At 35.3% G+C, this 26,301-nt stretch overlaps 2 protein-coding genes across 3 annotated transcripts in view; one reads left to right on the top strand and one right to left on the bottom strand.

Moving 5' to 3' along the window:
* Positions 1 to 23,769, top strand: part of Syn2 (Syntrophin-like 2) — a 31,574-nt gene extending 7,805 nt beyond the window's left edge. For both annotated transcript variants that reach the window (XM_076121558.1, XM_076121567.1), the window contains exons 3-13: positions 371 to 530; positions 6,977 to 7,102; positions 7,400 to 7,518; positions 7,795 to 7,927; positions 8,157 to 8,227; positions 8,345 to 8,461; positions 8,908 to 9,066; positions 9,467 to 9,715; positions 17,549 to 17,664; positions 17,787 to 17,877; positions 18,179 to 23,769. In XM_076121558.1, the coding sequence (XP_075977673.1) occupies positions 371 to 530; positions 6,977 to 7,102; positions 7,400 to 7,518; positions 7,795 to 7,927; positions 8,157 to 8,227; positions 8,345 to 8,461; positions 8,908 to 9,066; positions 9,467 to 9,715; positions 17,549 to 17,664; positions 17,787 to 17,877; positions 18,179 to 18,292 (1,455 nt within the window). In that variant the 3' untranslated portion in view covers positions 18,293 to 23,769. The remainder of the gene's footprint in view (positions 1 to 370; positions 531 to 6,976; positions 7,103 to 7,399; positions 7,519 to 7,794; positions 7,928 to 8,156; positions 8,228 to 8,344; positions 8,462 to 8,907; positions 9,067 to 9,466; positions 9,716 to 17,548; positions 17,665 to 17,786; positions 17,878 to 18,178) is intronic.
* LOC142975954 (potassium/sodium hyperpolarization-activated cyclic nucleotide-gated channel 1-like) lies at positions 12,200 to 15,421 on the bottom strand. The gene is made up of 6 exons (XM_076119156.1): positions 15,335 to 15,421; positions 14,544 to 14,754; positions 13,115 to 14,088; positions 12,889 to 12,975; positions 12,638 to 12,744; positions 12,200 to 12,344 (listed from the first exon to the last, which is right to left on the bottom strand). The coding sequence occupies exons 1-6, from the start codon at positions 15,419 to 15,421 to the stop codon at positions 12,200 to 12,202; spliced, it is 1,611 nt and encodes a 536-aa protein (XP_075975271.1).
* Positions 23,770 to 26,301: the final 2,532 nt, after the last annotated feature.

Below are 26,301 nucleotides of genomic sequence, written 5' to 3'. Positions count from 1 at the left end.
AAATTCGCTTTTGCTGTTCGGAAATGTTTTACGTATAATACCAGAGATAAAATGTATCACCAGTGTAGTCTAATTTTGGTATTTTAGTAGTTTAATTTTGGATGCTTTTACGTGAATGGACACAATATGTGAGCATATTGTATTGTGTCCATTTAAATATATTAAAAATACAGTATTCGATGAGAGCTCATTGAATACTGTATTTTTAATATTTTTACATGAATACAAAACATACTCAAAATGAGAGTATGAAATATATAAGTTATAAAGAATATAGCGTAAAGTAAAAACAAAGTTTGTTGAAAGACTAGCTTATGATATACTCGTATGTCTCAAATACGATGTGACTAACTTCAAATTATACTTTCAGGAGCGTATGGTCCAGATCACGCGGCAGAAGGTGGGCGGGTTGGGGCTGAGTATCAAGGGAGGATCAGAGCACAAGCTTCCGATCCTCATCTCCAAGATATATAAAGACCAGGCTGCTGACCAGACGGGACAGCTGTTCGTTGGAGATGCTGTCATTAAAGGTACGTCTATCGTAGATAGTATTTAAGTTTGCTAATGTACATAATTTTGTGTGTCTGAATATTCCACTATCGGCTACCGACAATAAATTGTTCGATAGCTAGCTTATCGAACAATTTTGTATGCCAATTGGTTCAGCGCCTCTAGCGGGCGTCGTAGAAACTATTTTGGGAGTACACTTTAAATGCCAAACTCCCGATACGCGATGGTTACAATTGTAGCGAACCAGAGTCGTGCCACTGTTGTCAATTAAGATAACAGTCGTTAAGCCACGTCAAAGGCCTGGCTTGATCAACTTTGACACTAGGTTGACCACTAACCAAACGATAAGAAGAACATGTGCTGGGGGGTTCATCATCCTGCTTCTACTAATAACTTTTTAGGTTTTAGGTCAGGAATAACATTTTACCTTAAAGCGACGTAAAATTTTTGGGTACACATTTTCGTTGTATATCCTCCACCTAGGCTGCTTTACATTTTATTAAAACTCTTATTTTGCATGCTTTAATCTAGCTCCTTATCTTTCAGTTTATATTACGTAATCTTCACTTGTATTTTAGTAATATTGGACAGAGGTTAGTAATACCTTTAGGAATCCAAAGAATATGCTACAAGACTTCTGGTTATAAATGTGAATTAAGTAAAATAACTTTGTAGGGATCGTTACAAGTAGCGTTCTTTAGCAGAAAAAGGACGTGATTTTATGTCAGCATGCGGACTCGTAATGAAAACCCAGGCTTAAAATTAGTTTACATTTAATTAATTTCTGTTTGAAAATATCCTACTAGACTTTTTACATCTTTATCCTACCGTTTATCGTTTCTCTTCTCTTGTTTTTTCTCTTAATCCTATTCCATATTTATTCTTCTGAGCTCTAACATCTTCGTTGTTCTGCCTTGTCGCCCACATTCTTGTTACAAAATTCTTCTAAGAAGTCAGTACTAAAGTTTCGAAGTCACGTAAAAAACATTCCACCTCTACTACACTAGAGTGATTACTATAATTGCGTTCCTTAGCGAGTAGATTAAGGTGTCCCTGATACAATTCACGCACGCCACCCGACTTCGTGCCGCGGTCTTTTGTCGACGCAGTAATGGATGTTATGTTCTTTATTTAGACCGAAATGTAGTCACATTGTGTTGTAGACATTTATTGTTGAGGAGATATAGTGGTAGTATGTTTGTGGGTATATTTTTCCTACTTATTTTAGGTATAAGTTTCAAATGTTATGATGATAGATTGATACTTGTATTTGTTTTAATTCGTAGCTGTATTTCATAATGTTCATGACAAAGCTAACACAGAAATATGTATATCAAAACGTAAAATTTTTACATAAAAATATAACTGGTAATTTTTTTATTCAATTCCGGAAAGTTGCTCCTCTATTTGGAATAAAATAATAGCGTAACGGACTGTACAAACAAAGCCTATTTCCCAACCCAACTGTATGTATAATATTACAGCTCCATATTATTTGATTGAAGGAACGAAAGACAATATCTCCAAAAATCTAATAAAACGCCAAGTGGCAAGGGAAAGAAAATAATCACAATTGTATCGAGGAAAATGACGAAACATCGAAGAAAAGAATTCCAATTCACCACGTCTTTCAAAAAACTCAGTGTGAAACATTAATGTTAGAGTTTTACGGTCGGATGGCTCGTAGACCCTTTGTAATTTGATTTAAAATACAATTAGGAGCTGTAACGCAACAGGTTGTAGGGCAGGTCACGAATACCGATACTTTTACACGCGATAACATTTAACTCGACTGTTTTTGGGTTATTCGGGAGTTTATTGAAAGATTTAGTGGTTTATAAACAAGTTTTTATGCAAGTTATGTTTCTTTTGTGTGGTTTGTGGTGAACCCATAAAGTTATTCCCCTGACAAAATTCCTTAGCAGCCTTAAACTCTTGATAATGATGGCTGAATACAATGTTATTTCAAGCTGTTACGCACTGATGACTAGTCGACAGCGGACATATGTAGGTAACCAGGACCTGGAAACCAGCGACCAAGTGCGTTAACACTTAACACTTATTTAAACTGTAAGTCACTTTCGCTTTGACCGAGTCGCTAGCGATCAGTCGAGAGTGCGTAATGGCTCTAAAACAGTCAATATTAACCGGGAAATATTCTCAAAAGACAAGCGTGAAGCGACTGAAAACTAAAGATTTCAGGAATTTGTCACAGAAACTGGAATAGCACTTCCCAATCCAGAGCCGAACTAGTCCCCAAATCTGTAGCTTTAGACTATTTTAGACTAGTTAAAAATGTACTATGCAGTTTATTCTGAGGGTGACTAAATCGGGCAAAGATATTTGTTTCTTCAGTTGTACAACAGTTGTAATGTAAGCTACAAGCGTTTCTACAATCTACAGTTTAATTGCAAGAGCAATGAACTAACGGCACATCCTTTCCATAGATTAAAGTAAATTAAAACTGCAATGCGGTCGTCCAATGGCTTAACAAGACACAATTAGAGGCTAGAACAGATGCAAATTGCACGTCACTCCCGCTACTAATTAAAGACAATCAGTCGGAGAAATTGAGGACGTAGATTATCTTTGGGAATGTCTGTTTCTATTCATGTAGGTACTGTGTTATCTATTATTGATGAAAAATAGGACACTTATTTACTAATATGTAGAATATTTCCATGTCTCTTATGGGCGCTTGTCGTGTCCTTTTGTGTGGATAACTGACCCGTCATACTTTCTCAACCACTTTTGCCTTTATGTCTCAAGTAATGAAATACTTTTCTATTTTGCAAAACTGTTAATCGGGTTTCCTGTATGTAAATCTGCCCGGAGCTACATAGTAAGCTTTCCACTACTCGTGGCAGTTACCAATTTTGTTTGTAGGATTTAACGTTCAAAAATAACGAAGTACCAGCTAGTTTTGATAAAGATCTCTTTCCCAGTTTATCAAATTTCACAAAGCATGTAGGTTCAATGTATTTGCACTTCCGTAACACAAAACCCGTGCGATCGTCACAGTTGCAGCATCGCCTGCACACGAGGAAGTCGCCATTAATTCACATCGACAGTTCAAATGGGGACGACAGTCCGAACATTGTTCTTTCATGTAGCGAGTTTCTATGTAATTTTAGCTTATTGGCAAAATTTGTCTTTCGCCGACCATTCTTTTTCAGGAAGAATACAGACGGGTGATTTTGCACTGCTATTGACCACCGCTTAACTATCGAGAAATTTATTATGAAAATCTGATCAGCGCCTCCAGCGAGCGTCCCAAGAACTATTTTTGCAGTTCTCTATAACTGTCAGACTGTCATTACTCTATAATACCTACAGAAATTCGTGCAACAGTATCATGTCAAAATTTTTCAGTGACTGACGCAAAGATACAACCCGACAATAAAATGTTCTGCTTTTTAAATTTAAATGAAAATCGCCAACTTCTTGAATTGAACCAATTACGAACATTGCATCATTGTTCTTCTTCTTTATTTGAGTTTAAAAACATTAATCGCGGTGGCCAAGCGCTATTATCGCATTATTATCTTAAGTGTCCGCAATAGTCTACATTCGATTCATTTTTTTATTTACCCATTCTCGTCCCGCTGCTGAGTAATGGAATCCATTTTTCTCCAGCTGTACCTATTGTTCGATATGTATGTCTAGTTGATATCGAAGGCATCTGCATTTTAGTATTCAAAGCTCTTTAGTTTATTAGCGCTTGGATATATCTCAATGCATTTGATAGTAATTGAACACGTAAGTCAGGCAATAGAGATGATTGGGAACAAACGTGAGAGAGGCATTTGGCCAGTAGTGTGACAGCAGAAGCTAACAAAAAAATATATATTATGTCGTCTCTTTCACATTTACTTTAAACGTGGAAAGACCTTAGACCTTTAAACGCTTTAAAAAGCGCGGCCGTGAACTGAATGCAACTACTTTTGACGTTAGGCTAAAAATAAACTTAAATAAAACTACAAGCGAGCTACTAAGCTAATTGGCTGCTTCTACCACAATTCACTTGCCATAATAATCATTTTTTATTATTAAATTAAAACACAGTAGGTAAGAGTTTGTTTCTCTCTTCATAATAATATTTTATTGAATAATTACAGGTTGTAAAAGTTTTTTTCATCAATAGCCAAATTTTCGTATTACCTAATTTAATGAAACGTCTTTCATCTGCTTTTATCAGTTTATCAGATGATGTAATCTCGAGATTTAGTTCTTATCTTATACAGTGATAATCCGCATTTCATCATAGTGAGCAGATTTGTTATAGTTGAAAAAAATGTCTTTCAGGCTCATTTAGGTGATTTTCTTGATATTAAATTCTAAGGATGAGAAGCGTACTTTTAATCCAAAATGAGACATTCTATGCCATTAAGTTTTTATTCTTTGAAAAAATGTTGTTTAAGATTTCCTTCCCTAAGTGACACGGGATCTAAATTGGACTAATTTAGTTGAACACTAACTGAACAGTCGTCTCCCGCGGGGATTACAAGACGTCTAGCTCTATCAACTAATGATTTTCAGTCTTACTGCAACACTGTAAATGCAACTTACGGGAATACAACTATGTATATACTTACTTATTTACCTACCAAGACTGGGTTAGGAAGATTGTAAAATATCGAAGTTAGTATTAACTCATTTTTAAGTAGTAGTCAAAAAAAGAAATAGTTGAAAGTTTGAGTTGATTCCCGACATTATAAAATCAACAACTATGTTGTCTAAATATCAAAACCTTTTCATAATATTAAGTTGACTACCTAATACTATACACGTTCGATTTAGGGACCATGAGTAAAAGTTTTTTGCGAAACGAAGATAAATCTGAGAAAATGTCTTGAAACTATCTTCATTAATTTTTACTTCCATTTTCGACATTTTAGAAGTATAGAGTATCTTATCATGCAAAAGAAATCCCGCCACAGCCCGCGTACAGTGATGCAACGAGTTTAATATAATTATCGGGATCAAAGCGTTGCTATTTATAAGATCACGCGATGCAATGCGGCCCGCATTACAATTGTGCCGTTGTTACTTTGTTATTACTTACATACTGCGGCTACTTGATTACTTTTACAGATATTACATTTTAACTAAATAGGGCATGAAGATTCTTAGAATTTTTGGCATTATCTTGATGCCTTGCTTGATTTGGTGTTCAGTGACTGCAGAAAAAAGTATTGAATTATTATTGTTCCTGGACTACAATATGCACTTAAAATTATTAAGAAAATATGTTGGACCTTTTAAATTTTGTTAAGAGTATGACGTATCTGTTGTTAGATTAGGCTGCTCTTAGAATTAATCCCAAACAAACGTCACAGTTAGGTCTAATTTTCAAAATTCATCACTGCATCTGCAATCATAGATACTAAATTACAATCCGATATCCAACTACTGCTAGGGAATCAGCAAAAATAATTGTGTTAATAGGAAATTGATGCACATTCCCGTCGGTCAACTTTAAGACAACCAAAAATGTTCCATGCATTTCTTTAAGAAATACTTCTAATTTCTATAGTAACAGTACATTAGATATTTGTTCAATATGTAAATCAAACATATAAGAAAGTAAATATTGAGTGTAAATATGGAAGCGGCCGTGGGCTTACATCAATTGGATGAGCGGCGCTTAGTGTCAGTGTTCGCGGTCTCACAGTTCACTTGTCAGTTTACATCGCCGGTTATAATCCGATTGCGTAAACACCTAAGTGTATAGCTGTATAGCCTTCGTACTGCCTACAGTGATTAGACATAATAGAAAACGAAGATGGAGAATAGTGAGAGTTTCTTGCCGTTTCTTTTCACAAGCAACAGATTTTTCAAAATGAGGGTAGATTAAAAATTGTATAACGGTTTCAAATACTTTAAAAAAAGCGTAATAAGTAAAGGATATTTTAAATTTGTATAATAATTGCGGCAAGTTATTATTAGTTAGTTGCTTTGTTTCGAAATAGGGCTTAGGTTTCTTTATGCTTCCCTTTCAGAAATTAGGCCTGATTCGATTCTTAAAAGGTTTGTAAATGCCATTACTTTGTACGTAACAGAAGCATCATGTAATATTCCTACCTCATAAAACGATGTAATAGATATAATAATATGTATGTATTTAAACGTAAAAATGCTCAATAAGTAGGCAATAAAAGTCTGTATTTGAGCCAGACCTTTTTTTTTTTTTTCGTTTAAAAAGACAACTCCCGCACTAAGAATTGCTCTTGTGTCGCGGGGACTTTTACAAACATACAAACAACGGACACAAAGCACGACCAGACCCGAAGCAATTATTTGTGGATCGCACAAATAATTGCTCCGTGTGGGAATCGAACCCACGACCTCCCGTTGCAGTGGTATCGGCGTGGCGACCTAAACCACTGCGCCACGGAGGCAGTCAAAGCACCTATGTCTTAATTATATAATATTTGCTTATTTACTTATTATCTGTATGTTTCAGTGAACGGCGAGTACATAACGGCGTGCAAGCACGACGACGCGGTGAACATCCTACGCAACGCGGGTGATATCGTCGTCCTAACCGTCAAACACTATCGGGCAGCAACGCCTTTCTTACAGAAACAAGGTATAACACTATCTTGCTTTATGTAAAAGTTACGATTACGAAAGAAAATGTTTATAATGCCTTTACTTCTGAATTGGCCAAAACTTCACTACCAACAAACATGTGTAACATTTAACTGAATCTTAAGATTCAAAATTAAATTAATTACCATAAATTATTAAATTATTTAATTACGGTTGAGCTTAGTAGTAGCTTGGCTCGAAGAATACGTTTACCGTAGAGATCTTAAAAAGAGCATTCTAGAGCCGACAAGATCTTCTCCTAACTAAAACATTTCTTTTGTGTGATGACCCTCAGCGGACGGTGCGTCAGACACGGACAGCAGTACAGGGGATGACCATCCGTCCTTACATAACAAGCCAGTAGACGCTAACTGCAATGAGAAGACCACGGAGCAGACCAATGGAGGGTGGCAGGTACAAACAGTCTTTATTTATTCATTTCAATTACTTAGTAGTTTTACTTGGGTTACTCACCGATATTTAGTACTCATCATGGTTATAGTGCCCTAACAGTGAATGAAGTACCTACTAAATTTACTCTATAAAACCCAAATTTTAAATCCTGTCTCTCAATTCCCATCTCCAAGATTTATTTCTTTATTTATTTAGAATTTCGTTTTTTTTTTTAATATACACCGAAGGTCATCTAGTAGGTATAATATTTAATAGTATCTTGGGAACGCCTTACAGAGTGCATGGACAGACGGCGAAGAGAACAGCCGGCCGGGCAGTGCGACGGGCTCAGTAAGAGGATCGCGGCCACCTTCCGTAGCCTCTGACAGACCTACCGATATTACTAAGGAGTGGGTTGACGTTGTATCAGGTAAATGAACACTCTCAACCTGTCTCTCTGACAAACGATGAACTGAAATAACTAAAGATTTTTCTAAGCGATTTCCAGGCTGAAAATACTATATTAGTAGTATGTAGTCGGCTAGTATTAATTAAATACGTAAAATGTACCACTTATTGTAGTAGTAAAATAAGAAATCACAAAATTGTATGAAGAATACTTGTGTATACCTCTAGTAAATGATTCTATGTTGTTTCAGTGCCTCTAATGATGGGTTATGTGACGAGATACGTCTTCGGGACGGACAAGTTACGGCCTGGCGCGTTTGAGGTAAACAACCACTATATTTATTCACCATTTTTACCGAAAGTATTTTACGATTTGAAGACCTTTGATCACTTGCCATTACAAAAATATATGAATAAATGTTCTGTGTTCGTTTGTTAGGTGCGAGGCGCTCGTCCCCAGTTAACGACGGGAGTAATTCACGCAGAAGACCCGGCGGCATTGTCGCATTGGCTCAAGAGTATATCCGACAATATCGTAGGATTAACTAACTTACAAGTAAGTGAAACGTATTCTTATATACAGGGTGGAAAAAAGAAATGATGGGCCATGGAGAGACACTATTTTAAATGCTGAAGATCCTTAATTCACTGAAAGGAAACTTCTATTTTTGAAACTAAGCATGATTGCATTTAATGATTTTAGACTAAGTGGCACATTAACCAGGAATTGTCGACTCTATCATCATTCGATATCATTATAAGGAAGTGTTTAATATCCTCAGCCACAACTAATCGATCCATCGTAGAACGGCGACCTCATCACCCGCGTTTCAAGATTGTGTATCATGGATCGTGGATAGCTCGCACTTCAACTCCGTATTTCCGCCACCTATCCTGAGCGCGATCAGGCCGCGAGCAATAGTGTCGAGTTGTAACCTTTGGTGTAGATCATAGCAGGTATTAGTCTATCTAACCATAAAAAAATGTTATTCGTGTGTCCAGATGAAGCTGTTCAACCGTCACCTGGCGGTGGGCGAGCGCATCGAGTACATGGGCTGGGTGCACGAGGGGGTGGTGGCGGCGGCGCAGCCGTGGCAGACCTACCGCCCCAAGTTCCTCGTGCTCAAGGGCACCGACGTCATGCTGTTCGACGTGCCGCCCGTCTGTACCACGCTTTACTTCACTGTTTCTTAGATTAATTAAACAGCAATTAATGTCAAGTTATCTAGTAGTTATTGTTTCAATAGAAACTTTATGTGTTTTCGGTCTGTGTTGGTTAGCGAGTGCGTGCAGTACTTAGGTCTAAGTGTAATAAAAATAATTACCTAATGTAATGTTACATATTGTTGTTCTAAACTTGGCGTATACGTCACTGCGTATACGTACAGTTACGCGCACGTTACGTGTGAGCCGTAACGTTGCGACGTTCCTGATGCGTGCACGTTCACCAAATGTCTTGAATTGACCGGCCCAAAAATATAATAAACATTTTTTTTTATCATAGACTTCAATAAGTACTTTTCTATTTTATTAAGTACATTTCATGTTATTTCCATTGCAGATGAACATAACGGAGCTAACAAAATGTCCGGAGACACTGAAGGTGTACCAGACCATGTTCCGCACAGTGAAGGAGAGCGAGACGGTGGACTGGCGCCAGCACTGCTTCCTGGTGCAGTCCAGCGCGGCGGGCCCGCCCGGCGCCTCGGCGCCCGGCCCCAGGTACTTCAGCGCAGAGACCCGCCAGGACCTGCTGCGGGTCGAGGCTGCCTGGACCGCTAATATCGTTAACTCGGTGATACGACTTGGGGTGAGTGTTCATTCTAAGTTTTTGACTTGTATAGTGTGTATTTGTAGTCTAAAAGTATATGTCAGTAAGTCAATGGTCGACTTAAGGCCTAAATCCATTTTTATTTCGGGAGGAAACCCTTGCCCGGCGTTGAAGGATTCACGCGATTTCAACAGATTTTTAGCGTACATTTTTATGCGTGAAGAGTAGTGATTTGGGTTGTGAATAGTATAGCTATCTCATTTATGTAAATTGAAAACAGCGTTGCTATGAACTAAATTATTTTTATAATCTTCTTCTTATCGTATGGTTAGTGGTAGTGTTCCCGAGGCCTATAGGCTTTTAGGCCTAAAATTAAGCCTATTAGTTCTTTTTTATGGTCATGATAGACTACTAGGCTTTTAAAAGGCCACTCATTTTAAAAAGCCTACTAGGTGTTTAAAAGGCTACTCATATTAAAAAGCCTATAGGTTTAAAAAAGCCTAAATAGCCTTTTAGGCTTTATTTCCGACTGAAGTATTTTTCGAGTAGTAGGCTTATTATAAGGCTATAGGTATTGTTCAGGTTATGGCTTAGTATGAATTAAACAAGTATTTTTTTATTGTATTTATTTTCAAATTAAATGAAAACTGAAATGAAAAATGAAAAATGAAATTGGAAATAATAAGTATCTATTTGTTATACATTATTTGCGACAGTGCGACATTCAAACTTTGCTTGAGTAAGATCAAATACGCGCTCGCCCAATGTACGGTTAATACTCAGACACTCAAAGTAAACGCTTATGCCCCCGACATAAGGGCGGTTTTAAATCGTAACATTAAGTTTACGATTATTATGCTTTATACTCGAATAATAAATAAAATAGACCTAGCCTAAAGGACGAAAAATCTATATAGGTTTCAGGCCTTTCAAGCCTTTTTAATATGCGCCTAGCCTATAAAAAGGCCAAAAGCCTATAGTCATCGGGTGGACAAAAAAAGGCTATGAAAAAGGCCTAGCCTAAAGGCCTAAAAGACTTTTTAGGCTTTTATTCCGCTGTAGCCCCACATGCATAGGCTAGTCTTAAAAAAAAGCCTAAAAGCCTATGCTGCCGTCGTAAATCTAAACACAGTAACTTCAAAATATGCGTTTTGAGAAAAACGCGGTTGAAGTTTAATGGTTAATTTTTGCTCTCATGAAGATACTAATTATTGTATATTATTTCATACAACTTTTAATGTTAGTATATAGTTAAATCTTTGATTCTGTATATATATATCTAGTATATTATTATTGTTTAAATAATAAAATTAGATAATGTGTTTTAAGCTAGGGTAATAATATAATATTTTTTTCTTTTTTAAGTTACAACACGGTAACTCAACGGTTACTGTGTTGTAACCAAGTTTTACCTATTACTGTGTTGTAACTTTGTAAAGATATTAACATTAGGGGAATTACGACACAGTAAGTATGTACATACTGTGTTATAACTATGTTTCTTAGAAATACGTATAAAATCAGTAATACAGTAAATGAGATACTGTGATTTATTCAAGTATTTGTTGTTTATCTTTGAACAATATTTTATACGCAATCACAGTAACTGAAGAAGCCGTGTTATAGTCAAGCAAAAAAAAAGAAATGTAAATCTATTCACGTTAAAAAAACACAGTTAGTAGTGAGATACTGTTATTTAATTTAAAATAACACAGATACTGTATTTTTTATTAAAAAAAATGTTTTTTTTGTAAAAATACTGTGTTTTTATTTAATGTATTTCGGTAACTATCCATCGTACAAACAAACCGAAAACTTTCTCAAATAGCCCGCGGTCTCCTGATTCTAAAGAACTAAACAAACTATAAACACAGTAACTTAAGTTACTGTGTTTACATTTACGACGGCAGTATAGGCCTCGGGAACACTAGTTAGTGGTCAACCTAGTGTCAAAGTTGTTCAAGCCGCCCGAAGGCCTTTGACATGGCTTAACGACTGTTATCGTAGTAGATAACAACCGGGACCGACTTTTAACGTGCCCTCCGAAGCACGGAGACGCCCAGTTCAAATACCACTATGCGGTCACCCATCTATGGAATGACCGCGCCAAGGGTTGCTTAACCCACAGATCGTTTACCGACCGGTGAGCGCAACTGGCTATGGGCGATGATATTAAAATTTAATAACTTAAATTATTTATCTTATTACTTAAAACAATCTTAACACCACTTAGTTTAGTAATCGTAAAATACGTATGCTAATATCTCTATATTATAAGGCTTTTTTAAACGCCACCATCACAATACACACCCCACTCCACACCACTAAAAATTCACTAACTAATCGAAAACTGCTTGATAAGTATATTCGAACACGTCAAACTTACTCACTTAACCTTTAATCGTTCGTTTTGTACCAATTCGCCGTATAAAAACATTAAACAAAAGAAAACATATCTATGTATTATACCCACAAATGGCCAGTTTTAATAAAACTGGCCGGTTAATACCAGTGTGTAGCACTCTAGTGCGCGGCGGAGTGTTGTCGCTTGTGTCGTCGCTGCATGCGCTGCAACAGAGCCGCGTGCTTGCTGAGGCTGGCGTCGTCTAACTTGCGCTTTAAGTGCGGGTAGGGCTGCAAGCATGCTGCGAACTCCTTGCTCTCCAACCTGAAAGATGAACATTTTTTCTAATTCATGAATACACGTAAATTAGACGGTAGAAAAAGAATTACGGTTAATCACGAAAAGTAATAGATTTTTATATAGATTCGGTAACACATATTGCATCTCGTTGTAGGTTGAATCCGTTCTTTAAGATCTCTTTGTCGTCTTTATAAATGTCTGCTTCTGTTATTAAATATCATCCCAATAGGGAGTGCCTTATTCGATTTATATTAATCAACTCGATCACAACAAAGTACTACACAACGCAGTGACCAGTCAATATGAAGAAAACTTACATGTAAACTTCGGTAATTTCAAGTGCAATGATAGTAGCAGTGCGCAGAATACCGGGATGTAGCAACGCATTTTCACCAAAGAACGCACCGTCACGTAAATGTGCCACCTAAAGCATAATACGCATAATTACAAATGCGTATTTTAATAATACTAGGAATTATTAGTATTGCTTCAATATGCTTAGTAGCTAGTTATTTAGATTCATAACGAAATTTACAAATACTAAATAGAAAAAGTTCCTTTAACATACCTCTCTATTAACCCCATCCATAACAGCTACAGTACCAGATGATATTAAATGAATTGAACTTCCTGGGAGACCATATTTCACAATTATCTAGAAAAATAAACAATTACTTACTACTTTATACACACTGTATAAACATCAGCCATAACTTAAGTGGACAAATGACGTAATTAAAAAAAAACACAAAAGCAGTTACACCTTTGTTCCACTAAAGACGTATTTCACTCACCTCACCCGGCAAGAACAGAGTTCTATTAAAATTGAACACAATAGAATTAATCAGAGCGACCGGCATATCTTGAAACATTGGCACATTCATGACCAACCACCGGCAACAGTGCAAGTTAATATCATGCTTCAACTGCTCATTCATAGTACTTTGTATCGCTTCCTCATTAAAATATCTTTCATTGAACTTGTAGCTTAAGAACAAATTAATTTTTCGCTGAAGAAACCATGGGAGGCGCATAAATTCCATGTCTTCTTCCAACTCTTTGTATTTTCCTTTAAATAAGTATGAAGCGAATTGCCCATATATGGTCAGTCGAAGCATAGCAGTGAATGCGTATGTAACAAACACTAATCCGACTAATTCCATTCCCGATGATAAAAGAAAATCCGGTACTATATGTTGGTCTAAAGGCGTATAATACCCAGCTCCAATACACAAGCCACACACTAAATACAAATTCGTAGTATACTTCTCCGTCAAAGTTTTCCTTTTAGGGAAATGGGTGCTATGTATATGGAACCTTTTCAGCCATCTAGCGAATTCCATAGTCATTGGGTAGAAGTGGTAACATAAGGTTGGTACTTGGTAGTGAACGTAGGTCATCCAATGGAAGAACATGATGCCCATCACCGTCACTTTGGCTGCTACATACCATATGTAGGAGAGTTGCATCTGCCCTACAACGTTTTTCCACGCTTCGCTTAGCGACCAAATTCTTAGGAGTTTGAAGACATACATGGCCGTATGTGTTGGGTATTCGAGACTCTTTTTAAATCGTACTAGTTGTAAAGGCAGACATCCTATAAAGTCGGCTAAAAAGTGTGTTTTTAGGTAGTGTATGGCGATTTTCTTCGGTTCTAAAACGGCTACTTTGTTTTCTCTTGGGATGTAGCCGGTAAAGAAACGGGAACACATGTTGAGGAACGATAGGCCGTCGGTGAAGAATATGAATATGTCGCAGCAGTTTGGGCCTGGAAAAGATAAAATACAAATTGTTTACAAATCGGATAAAAATAAATACTTTTTATAACACGTGTATTTTACAAAACCAATATGTTTTAAGTTTTATCTCAATTATGTATTAAAAGTATTATAACTTAGTTTGACGATAAACGGTACAGTAAATTCAAATGTATGGAAATGACTGTAAAAGTTCCTTGTATTCATTATTTATTAATTGATTTGGGAAAACTAACAATTACACAGTAATTATAAAACAGTAAAAGGCCACAAAACAGTATGTGTGAGTGTGTAAATCACTACGTTATCCTCAATTCTGTGGCTCTAGTGAAAAAGGGATATAAGTCCTTTTTTTTGTCGAGAATGAGTTATTAAATCGATTATGCACAGGTCAAAGAAGAACCATAAGTCTTTGAAACGAAAATTATGAAAGAACATACGTAATAACAGTAATTTATATACTAACTTGTAACAAACACTTGAAAAGGCATATAAACGAAGACAGCAAACATGAAGCACAAATGTATCACATCCCAGTAGTACTTGATCGGACTGTACGGGTGTATGGCGTACGAGTGACGTTCTCGCTCCACTCGTAGGCGCTTCAAACTGCGGATAAAGAGTACCGTGCCGTGGTGCCATGAGCACGGGAGAGATAGTGCACGGAGCTTGGTTACCTGAGGAATGGAAAATAGGATGAATTTGTATAATTAGTGCTAGTTGCTCGAAGGCATCCGATGTGTCCTTATGACTGTATATCTTAGTGACAACATTTAGATAAACCCTCTTATTTATAAAAATATATGAAGTTATGAAAGGCTTATAAAGAGTTTTGTTTCTTTCACTCCTTAGCGAAATGAAAAAGAGAAAACATAATATAGAAGTTTTTTTAACTAAAATAAGTTTATAGTGAGTTTATGAATAAGATAGTATAACTTTAACTTGTCCTCTAAAGTACGTGAACGTTTTAATATATCAAAATCAAAATCAAGCTAATGTTTCAAACCTAATGCAATACACCAATAATTTTTAGAAGTTATGTGTATTAGAAATTGTGACCAATTGCTCAAAAATTATGCAAAAAAAATCGTTAAGAAATCTTGCATGTCTGAAGAGTTCATTTACTCTCCAACACGAATCTGGCTAGCAAGATGAATTTAAGGCCTATAGCCCCTCTCATTTTGGGAGGACAACTATGTAATGGGCATAATATGTCTTCAATGCAAAGTAACATTCGTACTCTTAATAGTGTTTTACCAGTTTCTGACAGATAGTGCCTGTGGGGTGCATGGTAAGACTCGGCTGTGTAGTCAACATGCATACGTGCTTGTCCATTCCGTACATTTTGTCCATCCACTTATAAAAAATATGTATTTTACTAGTGACAATAAATTGTCACTTATTGAAGACTTAATAAATTGTCACATTTGACCATCATCTGACATTACAGAAGTTAACGTAGACAAAAAATTATAAGAGAAAAATATCATAAATTTTACATCATCAGAAAAGATCGCAATCGTGTGGACTGTTTGTGAGAAACTCTAATCTGAGAACCGTCTAACTACTCATGCGCGAATCTCTCTCGTAAAACATGGTTGTAGTTGGTTTATAAAAAAAAACCCATAACACAATTCCTTAAGACTTACTGAGGAAGAAACTTTATCTTTATATACAGGGTGTGGCGTAAATAATGGATAATCCTTTACCAGCGGATGGGCGACAACCCAACTGATCTAAATATCAAAATTTACCTCTGGCACAAGTATCATAGTTTTTGAGATTTTGGCCATTTTGTGTGTTTTTTAAAAAAGCGATTTAAGCTCGTTCTTTTTAATGCTGTGATCACAATTTAAGGCTTTTTTTAAATCCGTTTTTTGCAAATAAATCCTGAATAGATGTGCTATTGAATCTACAATCTTGTTTTGTTATTACTACTTGTTTTTTATTTAAATTATGCATTCAAAGTTGAATTTTATAATCTTTCACAAAATTTGTGCAACTTTGAGCACTTGTGGTGAAAAAAAAATGTATGGTGGCTTTACTGCCCACGCCATAAATAATTTCTAAATTTTATTAGAATTCTAAATTGGTAGAACATGCAGCAATAATACCGATTATTGTCAAAATATTACAAAGAACTTAAATTATTAACACTTTTGCCGGTCGACTAATTTATTTTTTTCACGCTAAGCGCGTTCTAGATTCAATAGCACATCTATTCAAGATTTAATTGCAAAACACGGATTTAAAAAAAGTCTTAATTTGTGATCACAGCACCAAAAAGTACGAGCGTAAATCGCTTTCTTAAACACACATAATGGCCAAAATTTTTTGCATTTAAATCCTAAATTAATGTGCTATTGAACCTAATATCTTGTTTTGTTATTACTACTTGTCTTTTATTTAAACTATGCATTCAAAGTTAAATTTTATAGTTTTTCAACACTTTTGTTCAACTTTGAGCACTTGTGTGCAGTGTTAAAAAAAAAAGAAATACAAGACATAAATACTATTCAAATAATAAAGATAATTAGAAATCTAAAGAAAACTACTCTGTTGACAAAAAAATCATTTTTCATCAAATTGTAATACATTATTTTGAAATAGACTTGGTAGAAGCAGCACAGTTCCAAGCTTTTTTATCATCTAAATAATCTTTAATAGTGTAATAACCCTATAAACATGAATATTTGAAAGCAAACTTAGCTTAAACGCGCTGATAAAATAAAATTAGTCGACCGGCAAAAGTGTTAATAATTTAAGTTCGTTGTAATATTTTGACAATAATCGGTATTATTGCTGCATGTTATACCAATTTAGAATTCTAATAAAATTTAGAAATTATTTATGGCGTGGGCAGTAAAGCCACCATACATTTTTTTTTCACCACAAGTGCTCAAAGTTGCACAAAAGTTGTGAAAGATTATAAAATTTAACTTTGAATGCATAATTTAAATAAAAAACAAGTAGTAATAACAAAACAAGATTGTAGATTCAATAGCACATCTATTCAGGATTTATTTGCAAAAAACGGATTTAAAAAAAGCCTTAAATTGTGATCACAGCATCAAAAAGAACGAGCGTAAATCGCTTTTTTAAAAATCACACAAAATGGCCAAAATGGCCAAAATCTCAAAAACTATGATACTTGTGCCAGAGGTAAATTTTGATATTTAGATCAGTTGGGTTGTCGCCCATCCGCTGGTAAAGGATTATCCATTATTTACGCCACACCCTGTATATAATTCTTCTGTAAGTGTGTATGTCACTGAACTTCTCTTAAACGACTGGACCGATTTTGATGAAATTTTTTGTGTGTGTTCACGGGGATCTGAGAATGGTTTAGATTATTAAAAAAAGTATTACATTTTCAAATTAAAGACGTGTAGACAGGACAACGTCTGTCGGGTCCGCTAGTATTGTTATATAAACAAAGTCTGCAACATGCTATGTGCTTATACATTACAGAAGAAGACGTTCACGGTGGTGCACCTGGGCCGCGCGGCGGGCCTGACGCTGGACTGGGCGGCCGGCTTCTCGCTCAGCGAGGGCACGCCCGGCGCCAAGCCTGTGTGGGCTTATAGGTAACAGATTTGACAACTATACTATCCATTGTGCTCATTTCAACTCGTTAATAAACTTATTTGTGATTGTAAATTGTATAGTCAATATATCTCGAAGTTAAATTAACGTTTGACGTTTTCAGGTTTTCTCAGCTCAGAGGATCAAGTGACGATGGAAAGTCGAAACTAAAACTACATTTCCAAGATGCTGAGACTAAAGTTATTGAAACTAAGGTAAACTATCTTGTTTTTCTGTGTGATAATCAAACGGACAATAAAAGTGTTGTCTTGTAACAATCACCTTAACCACTGTGCCATTACTACTATTTTAATTCTGTCTGCTTTATTGACTGATCGAAGTCAGGCAGGCGGCTCTTTGTTTCAAAATCAGCCAAAACCCTATACGTGACACCTTAAAATAGAGGGTCTATTTTACTCAGGGATTAAATAACAGGGATAAGGTGAAGACCAGGATGATATTCATAAACTATCATTAGCGTTTCTAAATTCCTAAATCATTTTATGTTTGTTCCAGGAGTTAGAATGTCAGATCCTACAGAGTCTATTGTTCTGTATGCACGCGTTCCTCACAGCCAAGGTGGCGTCCGTGGACCCCGCCTTCCTCGCCTCCATACAGCAGTCCAATTAAATCCTTATCTACGGTAAATATAAGGCCTGTTATTGTTTAAATGTTGAACTGTTTCACAGTACACCACGCCATATAACTTTGAGTCTCTGAATATAGCCGCAAGCCGCTGAGAGACGGGGATAATTGCAAGTGACGGGACTGATAGACAACATCGTTTGTTACGTCTTCAGTACCTGCATTCCTCTCCTTTATCTCTTGCTATTTATCATTTTACGTTGTTTTGTTGCTCTACATTCAGGGTCACAAAGATATTTGGTACACAACTTATAAACTTACAAGGAAACTATGTATAAATGCTCAAAAAAACCGAGCTCTAAATATCACATTTCCAACGATTTTTTGTAGTTTCCGTATTTGTAAGATTATAAATAAACTGTGGTTTTTGTCACCGTAGTACAATACGACAAGTCGGCGTAAAGACGTTAAAATGTCGTAATAAGAATGGAATACTAATGTACTTACGACGTTTTGTTGCCGGTGGTGCTGGGGTATGTGAGAGAAGTAATCGATTGTACTTCAATTAAATAAAGGTGTTATGGTTTTTTTCTATAAGTACATTAACAACAACCTTAGTTCGTGTTTTAAAAGTATTTGCATATAAACATTGCTAAACATACTTTTACTGCGTATACTTTTAAATCATGCCAAAAGATGGCGCTACAGGAAAGCATGCTGGATTAGTTAATCGATGAACGGCATCAACGACATCATTCGCCGGTCTCTTGCCGCCGCTGGAATGCCAGCCATCTTAGAACCTAATGGGCTGGCGCGCGACGACGGGAAGAGGCCGGACGGTATGTCGTTGATGCCTTGGAGGATGGGACGGCCTTTGGTGTGGGATGCAACTTGCGTCGACACCCTTGCGCCGTCTCATCTTCTAAGGACGGCCAGTGCTGCTGGAGCTGCTGCTGCGGCTGCCGAAGACCTCAAGCGGCGCAAATACAGTAGTCTTGTTGGCGACTATGTGTTTGAGCCGTTTGGGGTCGAGACGCTGGGACCATGGGGCCCTAGCGCCCACTTACTTTTTAAGGACATTACCAAACGCCTGGTCGACAGTTCTCGTGACCAGAATGCTGGCGTTTTCTTGGGACAAAGATTGAGCATTGCCATACAACGTGGCAATGCTGCCAGCATTCTGGGAACGTTCCCGATTGACAGCGATGTGGAAGAGTACTACGACGCGTAGTGCGCTTCCCATGTTTTTTTTTTTTTTTTTTTTTCTCTTTAATACTTGTTTCTTTTATTTATTTTTTATCTATTTGTATATATAGTAAGTTTATTGTTGTTAATTTAAAATGTAATTGTAAATATTATCTTCTTATATAAAAATAAATATGAAACGTTAATCGATTGGTTATAGATTTATAATTTAACTTAAGTTACAATTATACTTTAACAGCCGGTTTTACTACTACTGTATAATTATCGGTTAGGTTATCAATTGTAATTCAGTATTTTTAAATGCTGGTAATTAACCTATCAGATATTTTAACCGGAACTTATGCATAAGTCGTGAAACTGACTTCAAAACTCCCTTCTGTAATTCGTAACATTTTGTGTTATTGGAAGTTTGTAATGTTGTCAATAGATGGCGTGAGTAGTCTTATCGACCAGTAAAAGCTTAGTATTAGCTTTGTATACGTACAGAAATTTCAATATAAAAATGTCCATTTAACTTAGGTATTTACTCGAATTATTTTCTAAGGGCTGTTGCAGGTCTAGCGATGCATAGTTTTGAAATTTTTAGTGCCAAGGCATTATCGACTTTTTGTCTTTTGTATAGTGTTAAAATTCTGATTAACAATGATTCCTTGCTGCTGCAAGTGCACATGAAAGCACAGTACCACCATCTAGCGAGGTAAAACTGAAACAACAACAGCATCATGTCAGTCCTATAAAGAGCGATTTTTAGTCAAAAGTTATTAATTAATTTTGACCTTATTTTAATAAATGCAAGATTGATAATGCCTTGACAATAAAAAATATCAGCTTCTTTGTTTCGCTAGACAGAATAGGGCCCTGGGTTAGTGAAATTCTACAATTTTAGTATTTTTCCAATAAATTGATTTGAAGGCCTAAATTTTTGAACCTGAGCAGCGAATGTTGAAAGACTAAATAATAAAAACTTAGCACTGTTGTCTCTTACAAATCTATTTTTGAATCTTACGTCTATCGTTACTGGGTTAGAATCGAACCCGCGTCTTCCCTGTACATACCCTCTAGAATCTTCTATTTACCGCTTCAATTTTCCAAAAATCTATTACAAAATTAAATGTCCATTTTATTGTTCAATCACAATTTTTAAGGCAAGAGAAGTGTGTGGAAATTGTTATACCTCTTACTAATTTCTTCGTGTTTGCTATGCTACTGTTATAGGTATAAATTATAGGAGGTATTCCTAGTAAAAATGTAGTAAAAAAAAATTAAGCGTGAAAATCTCAGTTCAAATAATTTTGATTTTGTAATCAAATGAAAATCATTTTTCCAATTTAAAATATATTCGAATAGACGGATCTTCTTTAAAACGTACACTGTCTTTTACTATAAAATTAAACATTTGACATTGCTAACATCGAAACAACTACAGCGTAATGGATAAACTACCTTTAAACAGATGTTAAAAACTACTCAATACGTGTTTTTTTTCTAATTGTTTCCTAAAGTACGTATTTTTACACACTTCCCTCGTCAAAACGAGTGCGTAAAAGTCCATTGTCCATTCCGATCCGAAGTACCTTAGAGCTGCTATAATAATTACCTCTTGTATAAATTTGTTACATTTTAATATCTCTATCTTAACATGACGATCGACAAATAACTATTGTAATTAGAACATTCTGGCCGTATCTATTGTACAAAAGAAAACTTATTATATCGATGTCTCTTTTTAATACACTCGACTAGAAAAAGACGGAGACCATTTTGACATCTCTTGTAAATCTCAAAGTAGCAAAGAGCTGCAGGTACGCGACAGCATATCTAAAGCCGCCTTTGCATGACTCAGGATGTCTCGGCATGCCTCAGGATGTCTTGGCATGTCTTAGGATGACGTGGCATGCCTGCCATGTGTCCACGAGATATTTCTCACCGTGTCGTGCCGATGGGTGGCGCTAAATTACATATGTAGTTGTTTTTAAAACGAGACGTTGATAAATAAGTTAAGTTTTGTAACAATAGATACGGCACTTTTCTTTAGGTATCGCGCTAGCTACCTATCTTATGAAAATTACACTTTTCACACGTTTTCATTGGAGTATAAGGTCATTATTATTTTCGAGAGCATTTATATTTCTGTATGACAAGATGTATGGATGTGAACGAAAGAAGAGCACTTCTCTGCCTAACCCTAAAGAAAATAGTATTGATTTCACAAATAAATGACTGAATGACATGGGACAATGGGGGCACTAGGGGCAGCAAAAGATTCTGAGGCATTAGTACTTAATTTTCGAAAAAAGGTTCTCAAAAATAATAATGTATTTCATACTCTACGTGTTTCAGCGGTGACGCGTTTAAATCTATACCGCTTGTATCATGCTCACACACTCGAGTAAATATAAGTGTATAAACACTGTACAAAATATAGTTGGATACTTCTAACTATGGCTCAAAGCACTGTTTGAATGTGCTAGTGGAAAGAAAAAATATGTTAAACTAAATGATATAAGACAATGTTTTGTCTTCAGGGAAATGCTTGAAATAGTATGATGTATTATATAAAAAGTGATGGATACAGAGAATGTGGAGGATATGGATGGATACCTGACTAGTATAGTATTGCTAAGTGCTATGAGAAGACCTTATGTGCGTTCGTGTACATCGGGTTAATTACCGAAACCGCTACATATAGTACGTATGTGAAAAAATCTTACAGCGATTAAATTGTACAAATGAATTTTAGAAATGTATTAATGAGTCTTGATGAGAAGTGATAGAACGAAGTCTTACTTGTTGAAGAACTTACAGTTCATGTTTTACTGTGTCTATCTTGCTCCGTCATAGAGTGGAAGAAAGAGAGAGCATTATGAAAAGTTTTTTCACTAGTACAAATGTGCTTTGAGCCAATAAAAAAACTTGAACCTATATCTCTATCATGTTGACGTAGAGTGTACTTTCAATATGTACAATGTACATATTTAGCATAAATCGACTAATATATCGATAATCGCATAATAGTCGCCTAATTTCTCGATTAGTAACGTTTTGTACTCGACACACCAAAGATTTTAATCGATATTGTTAGCGTTAGGCGTGTACGTGATATTTTCTCGAAAGAGGCTATTCTAGGACTGAACGTTTTGAAGGAGTGAAGCACAGAATTTATGATACTGAGAGACTATATCAACTATGCGTTGGGACCTAATCTAAAGGATTTTTATTGGCCTTTTTAAAAGTAATGGAATTTTAACGAATGGCAAGTATTCGAAGTAATATATAATCAAGTACTTTGTGTCCGTTGTTTGTATGTTTGTAAAAGTCCCAGCGACAGAAGAGCAATTCTTAGTGCGAGAGTTGCCTTTTTAAAAGAACAGAGAAAGTATATCAGCGATCTAAATCAGTCTTGTTAATGTAAATTCTGTGCTAAGTATGTAGAGTTATTAAAATAAAATTATAATATATTTTTAATTGTTTTAAATTGGTAAACTTTGCGCTTGCTTCATATCATTAAATTTAAGTAAATGAATTATATCGTCGCCATGATATGTTATTGAAATCATAGATTTTTCTATACGGGGTCAATTGGTGGTAGCCGTTTAGTAGCCATCTATGAAATTATTTTTGTCGCTCTCGAAATATATAATCAAATGTAGAAAAATATACAATTTATATAATTTGTAGAAATTGTATTAGAATTCGTCACTAGAAGAGTTTTTCTATAAATAATGAAGCCATAGATCGTATACTAAAATGTATTATACTAGTATTACTAAATATATGAAAATAATTTTATAAATTTTATATCACTCGTCTCACGCAGAAGTTAAACTTGTCATTTTAAAATGAGTTGGGTAAGAACCCGCTTACAATTATAAAAGAGCAATTAATTATCTATAAATAATAGTATATTATATTTAAAATAGATATATATTCTTAAAGAATTCGCTATGTAAACGGCCTCGCTAATGACCCTATATAATTTGTTGATAAAAACTTTTATATTTTATCTGTAAAGCTATCTGCCTTGAGGCTCTATATAACATAGTAATTACGTAGATATATTATTTCTTATTATATACTTGTTTATATAATTATATAAAACTATTGTTTTCTTTAAGAGATCGTCTGGTTGTTAGAACGGGGTGAGTTCTCGAATGTTCAAGTTTGTAATCTCGGTCCACTCGTAGTTGTACCAGACCGTTTCTTATAAACGAGACTTAATGAAATTGTTCAGTACGTTTATTTAGGAAATATATAATGCTAAAATTAATTGTTATTGTAGATATTCGTCTGTAAAGGATAATGGGCAAAACACACCACATTTTTCAGTATTTTTAGATCTGGTTATTTTATAAAAAATATATTTTAGAGTGCTTTGTGGTGTTAGTCTCATGTGGCGTTCTTTGGTCTATGCCCACTCCTATGGGAGAAAGTATCATGTATGTATATTTTTATTTAAAAAGGCGATGCTACTTTCGTTTTGACCCACATTATGGCTATCTGCGATATATTCATAATAATATGTGTATTTTTTTTTTTCAAACAATTATTGAAAGACAAGTGTAAATTAGCCCATTCTCCTTTACAGATACTTCATTTATATACTGTATAGTTGATCGTATATAAAGCCTTGTGTACTGTCAATTTGTAATCATATTGATTGTAATTGTATTAGGCTCCAAATGTCTAGGTCATGTCCGTTTCTTTACCATTAGTTTACAATCGACAACTGGCTATCTATCGAGACATTTTGTTTGACAATCTTATTAACGCCTTAAGCGCTGGCCGCAAATGTACTGCAAACATCGCGATTCTCTATAGTATTAGAGGATCGTGCTATAGTAGTCTCAATATAACCTTGATTTTCCAGGGCGCATGAGGAACTAACCTTTTGAATCTTTACATAGCTACTCTGAGAATGTACAGGTGACTTGCAATTGGTAACGATGAATTATTTTAATAATATATATCGTTGAAGAACAGATTGTCTTTATTATACGAAACTATACGAACGAAGGAAAAATGTAACGGATATGACCCTAAACTATGTATGTAAACAGTATTAATTAATTTAATTTGGAAGTAAACCGCTGACGAATATTTTTACTTTATTATCTTTAAGTTTTAAGTCCATAATAAAATTACATACAAAATACAAACGTAGAATCTAATCGAATATTATTTTATACATTTAAGTTAAGTACCATTAAGTTGCAAAGTATGCGTGCGTGTATGAGCACGTATGCAATACGAGCTGCCTTCATGCATGCGTGTCCGTACGCATGCATATACGTATCATACGGACACGTATGCACCCACGCACGTATTTTATAGTCCGACACCTTAGTAGAGACCATAAGTATTTATGTAGAAAATATAGTAGCTATATAAATCAGGCCACCGTCAGCTGCATAAGAAAGCGGAACATTGATGTTCTACATTCAGAATTTTTACGTTCGCCGGCTGCGTACCGTGCATTCAAGGTTGTCTACTAAGTTTTTGGACTATAATATACTCTCACGTTTATTGTATTGTACAACTACATACATACAGTGTGATTACTCATAATACTCTTTTATTAAGACTGTTAGCGAATTTTATTTTGCATCGATTTAAACTGTTATTTTAAGTTTTAAATAAATATGTATGTAAGGTTGAGTAGCACTTAATTTGATGGGAATAAGGTTTATAATCGGGTGCACAGGATAGCTTCCTTGTTACATGTACAGAATAACGAATAAACTAACGAAATGTAAGGTAACTCTTTATTTATACCTTTAAGCATGAGTGCAAGTCTTCTCTTTACTGCCAGTTTTACTATTGACTAATAATTTTATTATGATTTGTACCCGATACAACTTTGTAATTTCTGTAGCATGTATTTTTTGGTATATTTTTCTTTTATTTCGGGGTCCCTAAAATACTCAAGTGAATTAAAATTCCCATTTTGTTTTGGGATTGAAGCCCAATTGATCAGTCAGAGTTTTCGAGTAATGTTTTAGTTTTCATATTTCTTATTATTTGCAAATTCAGGACTTAAATACCTAACACTAATCAATTACACCTAACATTAATCTTGAACTTAAATTTAGGACCTCAAGATATTTGTTAAGGCATAGTTTTATTTCCTTATTCAAAACTAGGAGATGTCTTTATAAAATTATTAGTCAATAAAAACTGCGCATTTCCTGCTGTTTGCTCAGTTATGTTGAAACTTGTATTACTACGTGTCTAGTGTTTACTGTAACAGATCAATCGATTAGTCAATTTAGAGAAAATACTGAAGACTGAAGTTGGATGTTGTGCGAACTCTTTACTTTATACTCATGCTTAGTTAGAGGACTGTTTTGAACAACACAGAAAAAACTGTTTTTGTAAAGGTAAACTAACTTTTTTGTGTAAAGTCACTTGTTCTCTTACACAAAATTTAAATTTGTGTGTTTTTTACTTTGATAAAATTATATTTCAGCAACTTAAATGCTGTTTTAGTGGCAGTTGGTAAGTTGATTTTTTTTATGTTTAAGACTTGTATACAGGTGATCATTTATTTAGCTGCATCCTTTTAACAGTTGAATCAGAGCAATGTGGACCACGCACCCATGTCAAAAAATATCTTGTGATAGTGTCGATTCACTGTAAAAGGTGTGTAGGTTATTAAGTAAATGTCCTGTAAATCAAAATTTTTGAACTAATTCTCTCACTCTTTCTTTAATTTGTTTTCAAAACAGTCCTCGACGTACGAATTTAGTTTAGCAATGGATCATCGATGGTAGCAGTATTTAACGAGTTATTAATTAGTTCATAAATCAATAAAGACAACGACTGACAGTTAGTTCGACGCAACTACCTTC

The sequence above is a fragment of the Anticarsia gemmatalis genome, chromosome 1, assembly GCF_050436995.1.
Source record: "Anticarsia gemmatalis isolate Benzon Research Colony breed Stoneville strain chromosome 1, ilAntGemm2 primary, whole genome shotgun sequence".
NCBI classification, from domain to species: Eukaryota; Metazoa; Arthropoda; class Insecta; order Lepidoptera; family Erebidae; genus Anticarsia; species Anticarsia gemmatalis.
Note: the sequence above shows the minus strand (reverse complement) of the source record. Positions and strands in the feature narration are given on the sequence as shown.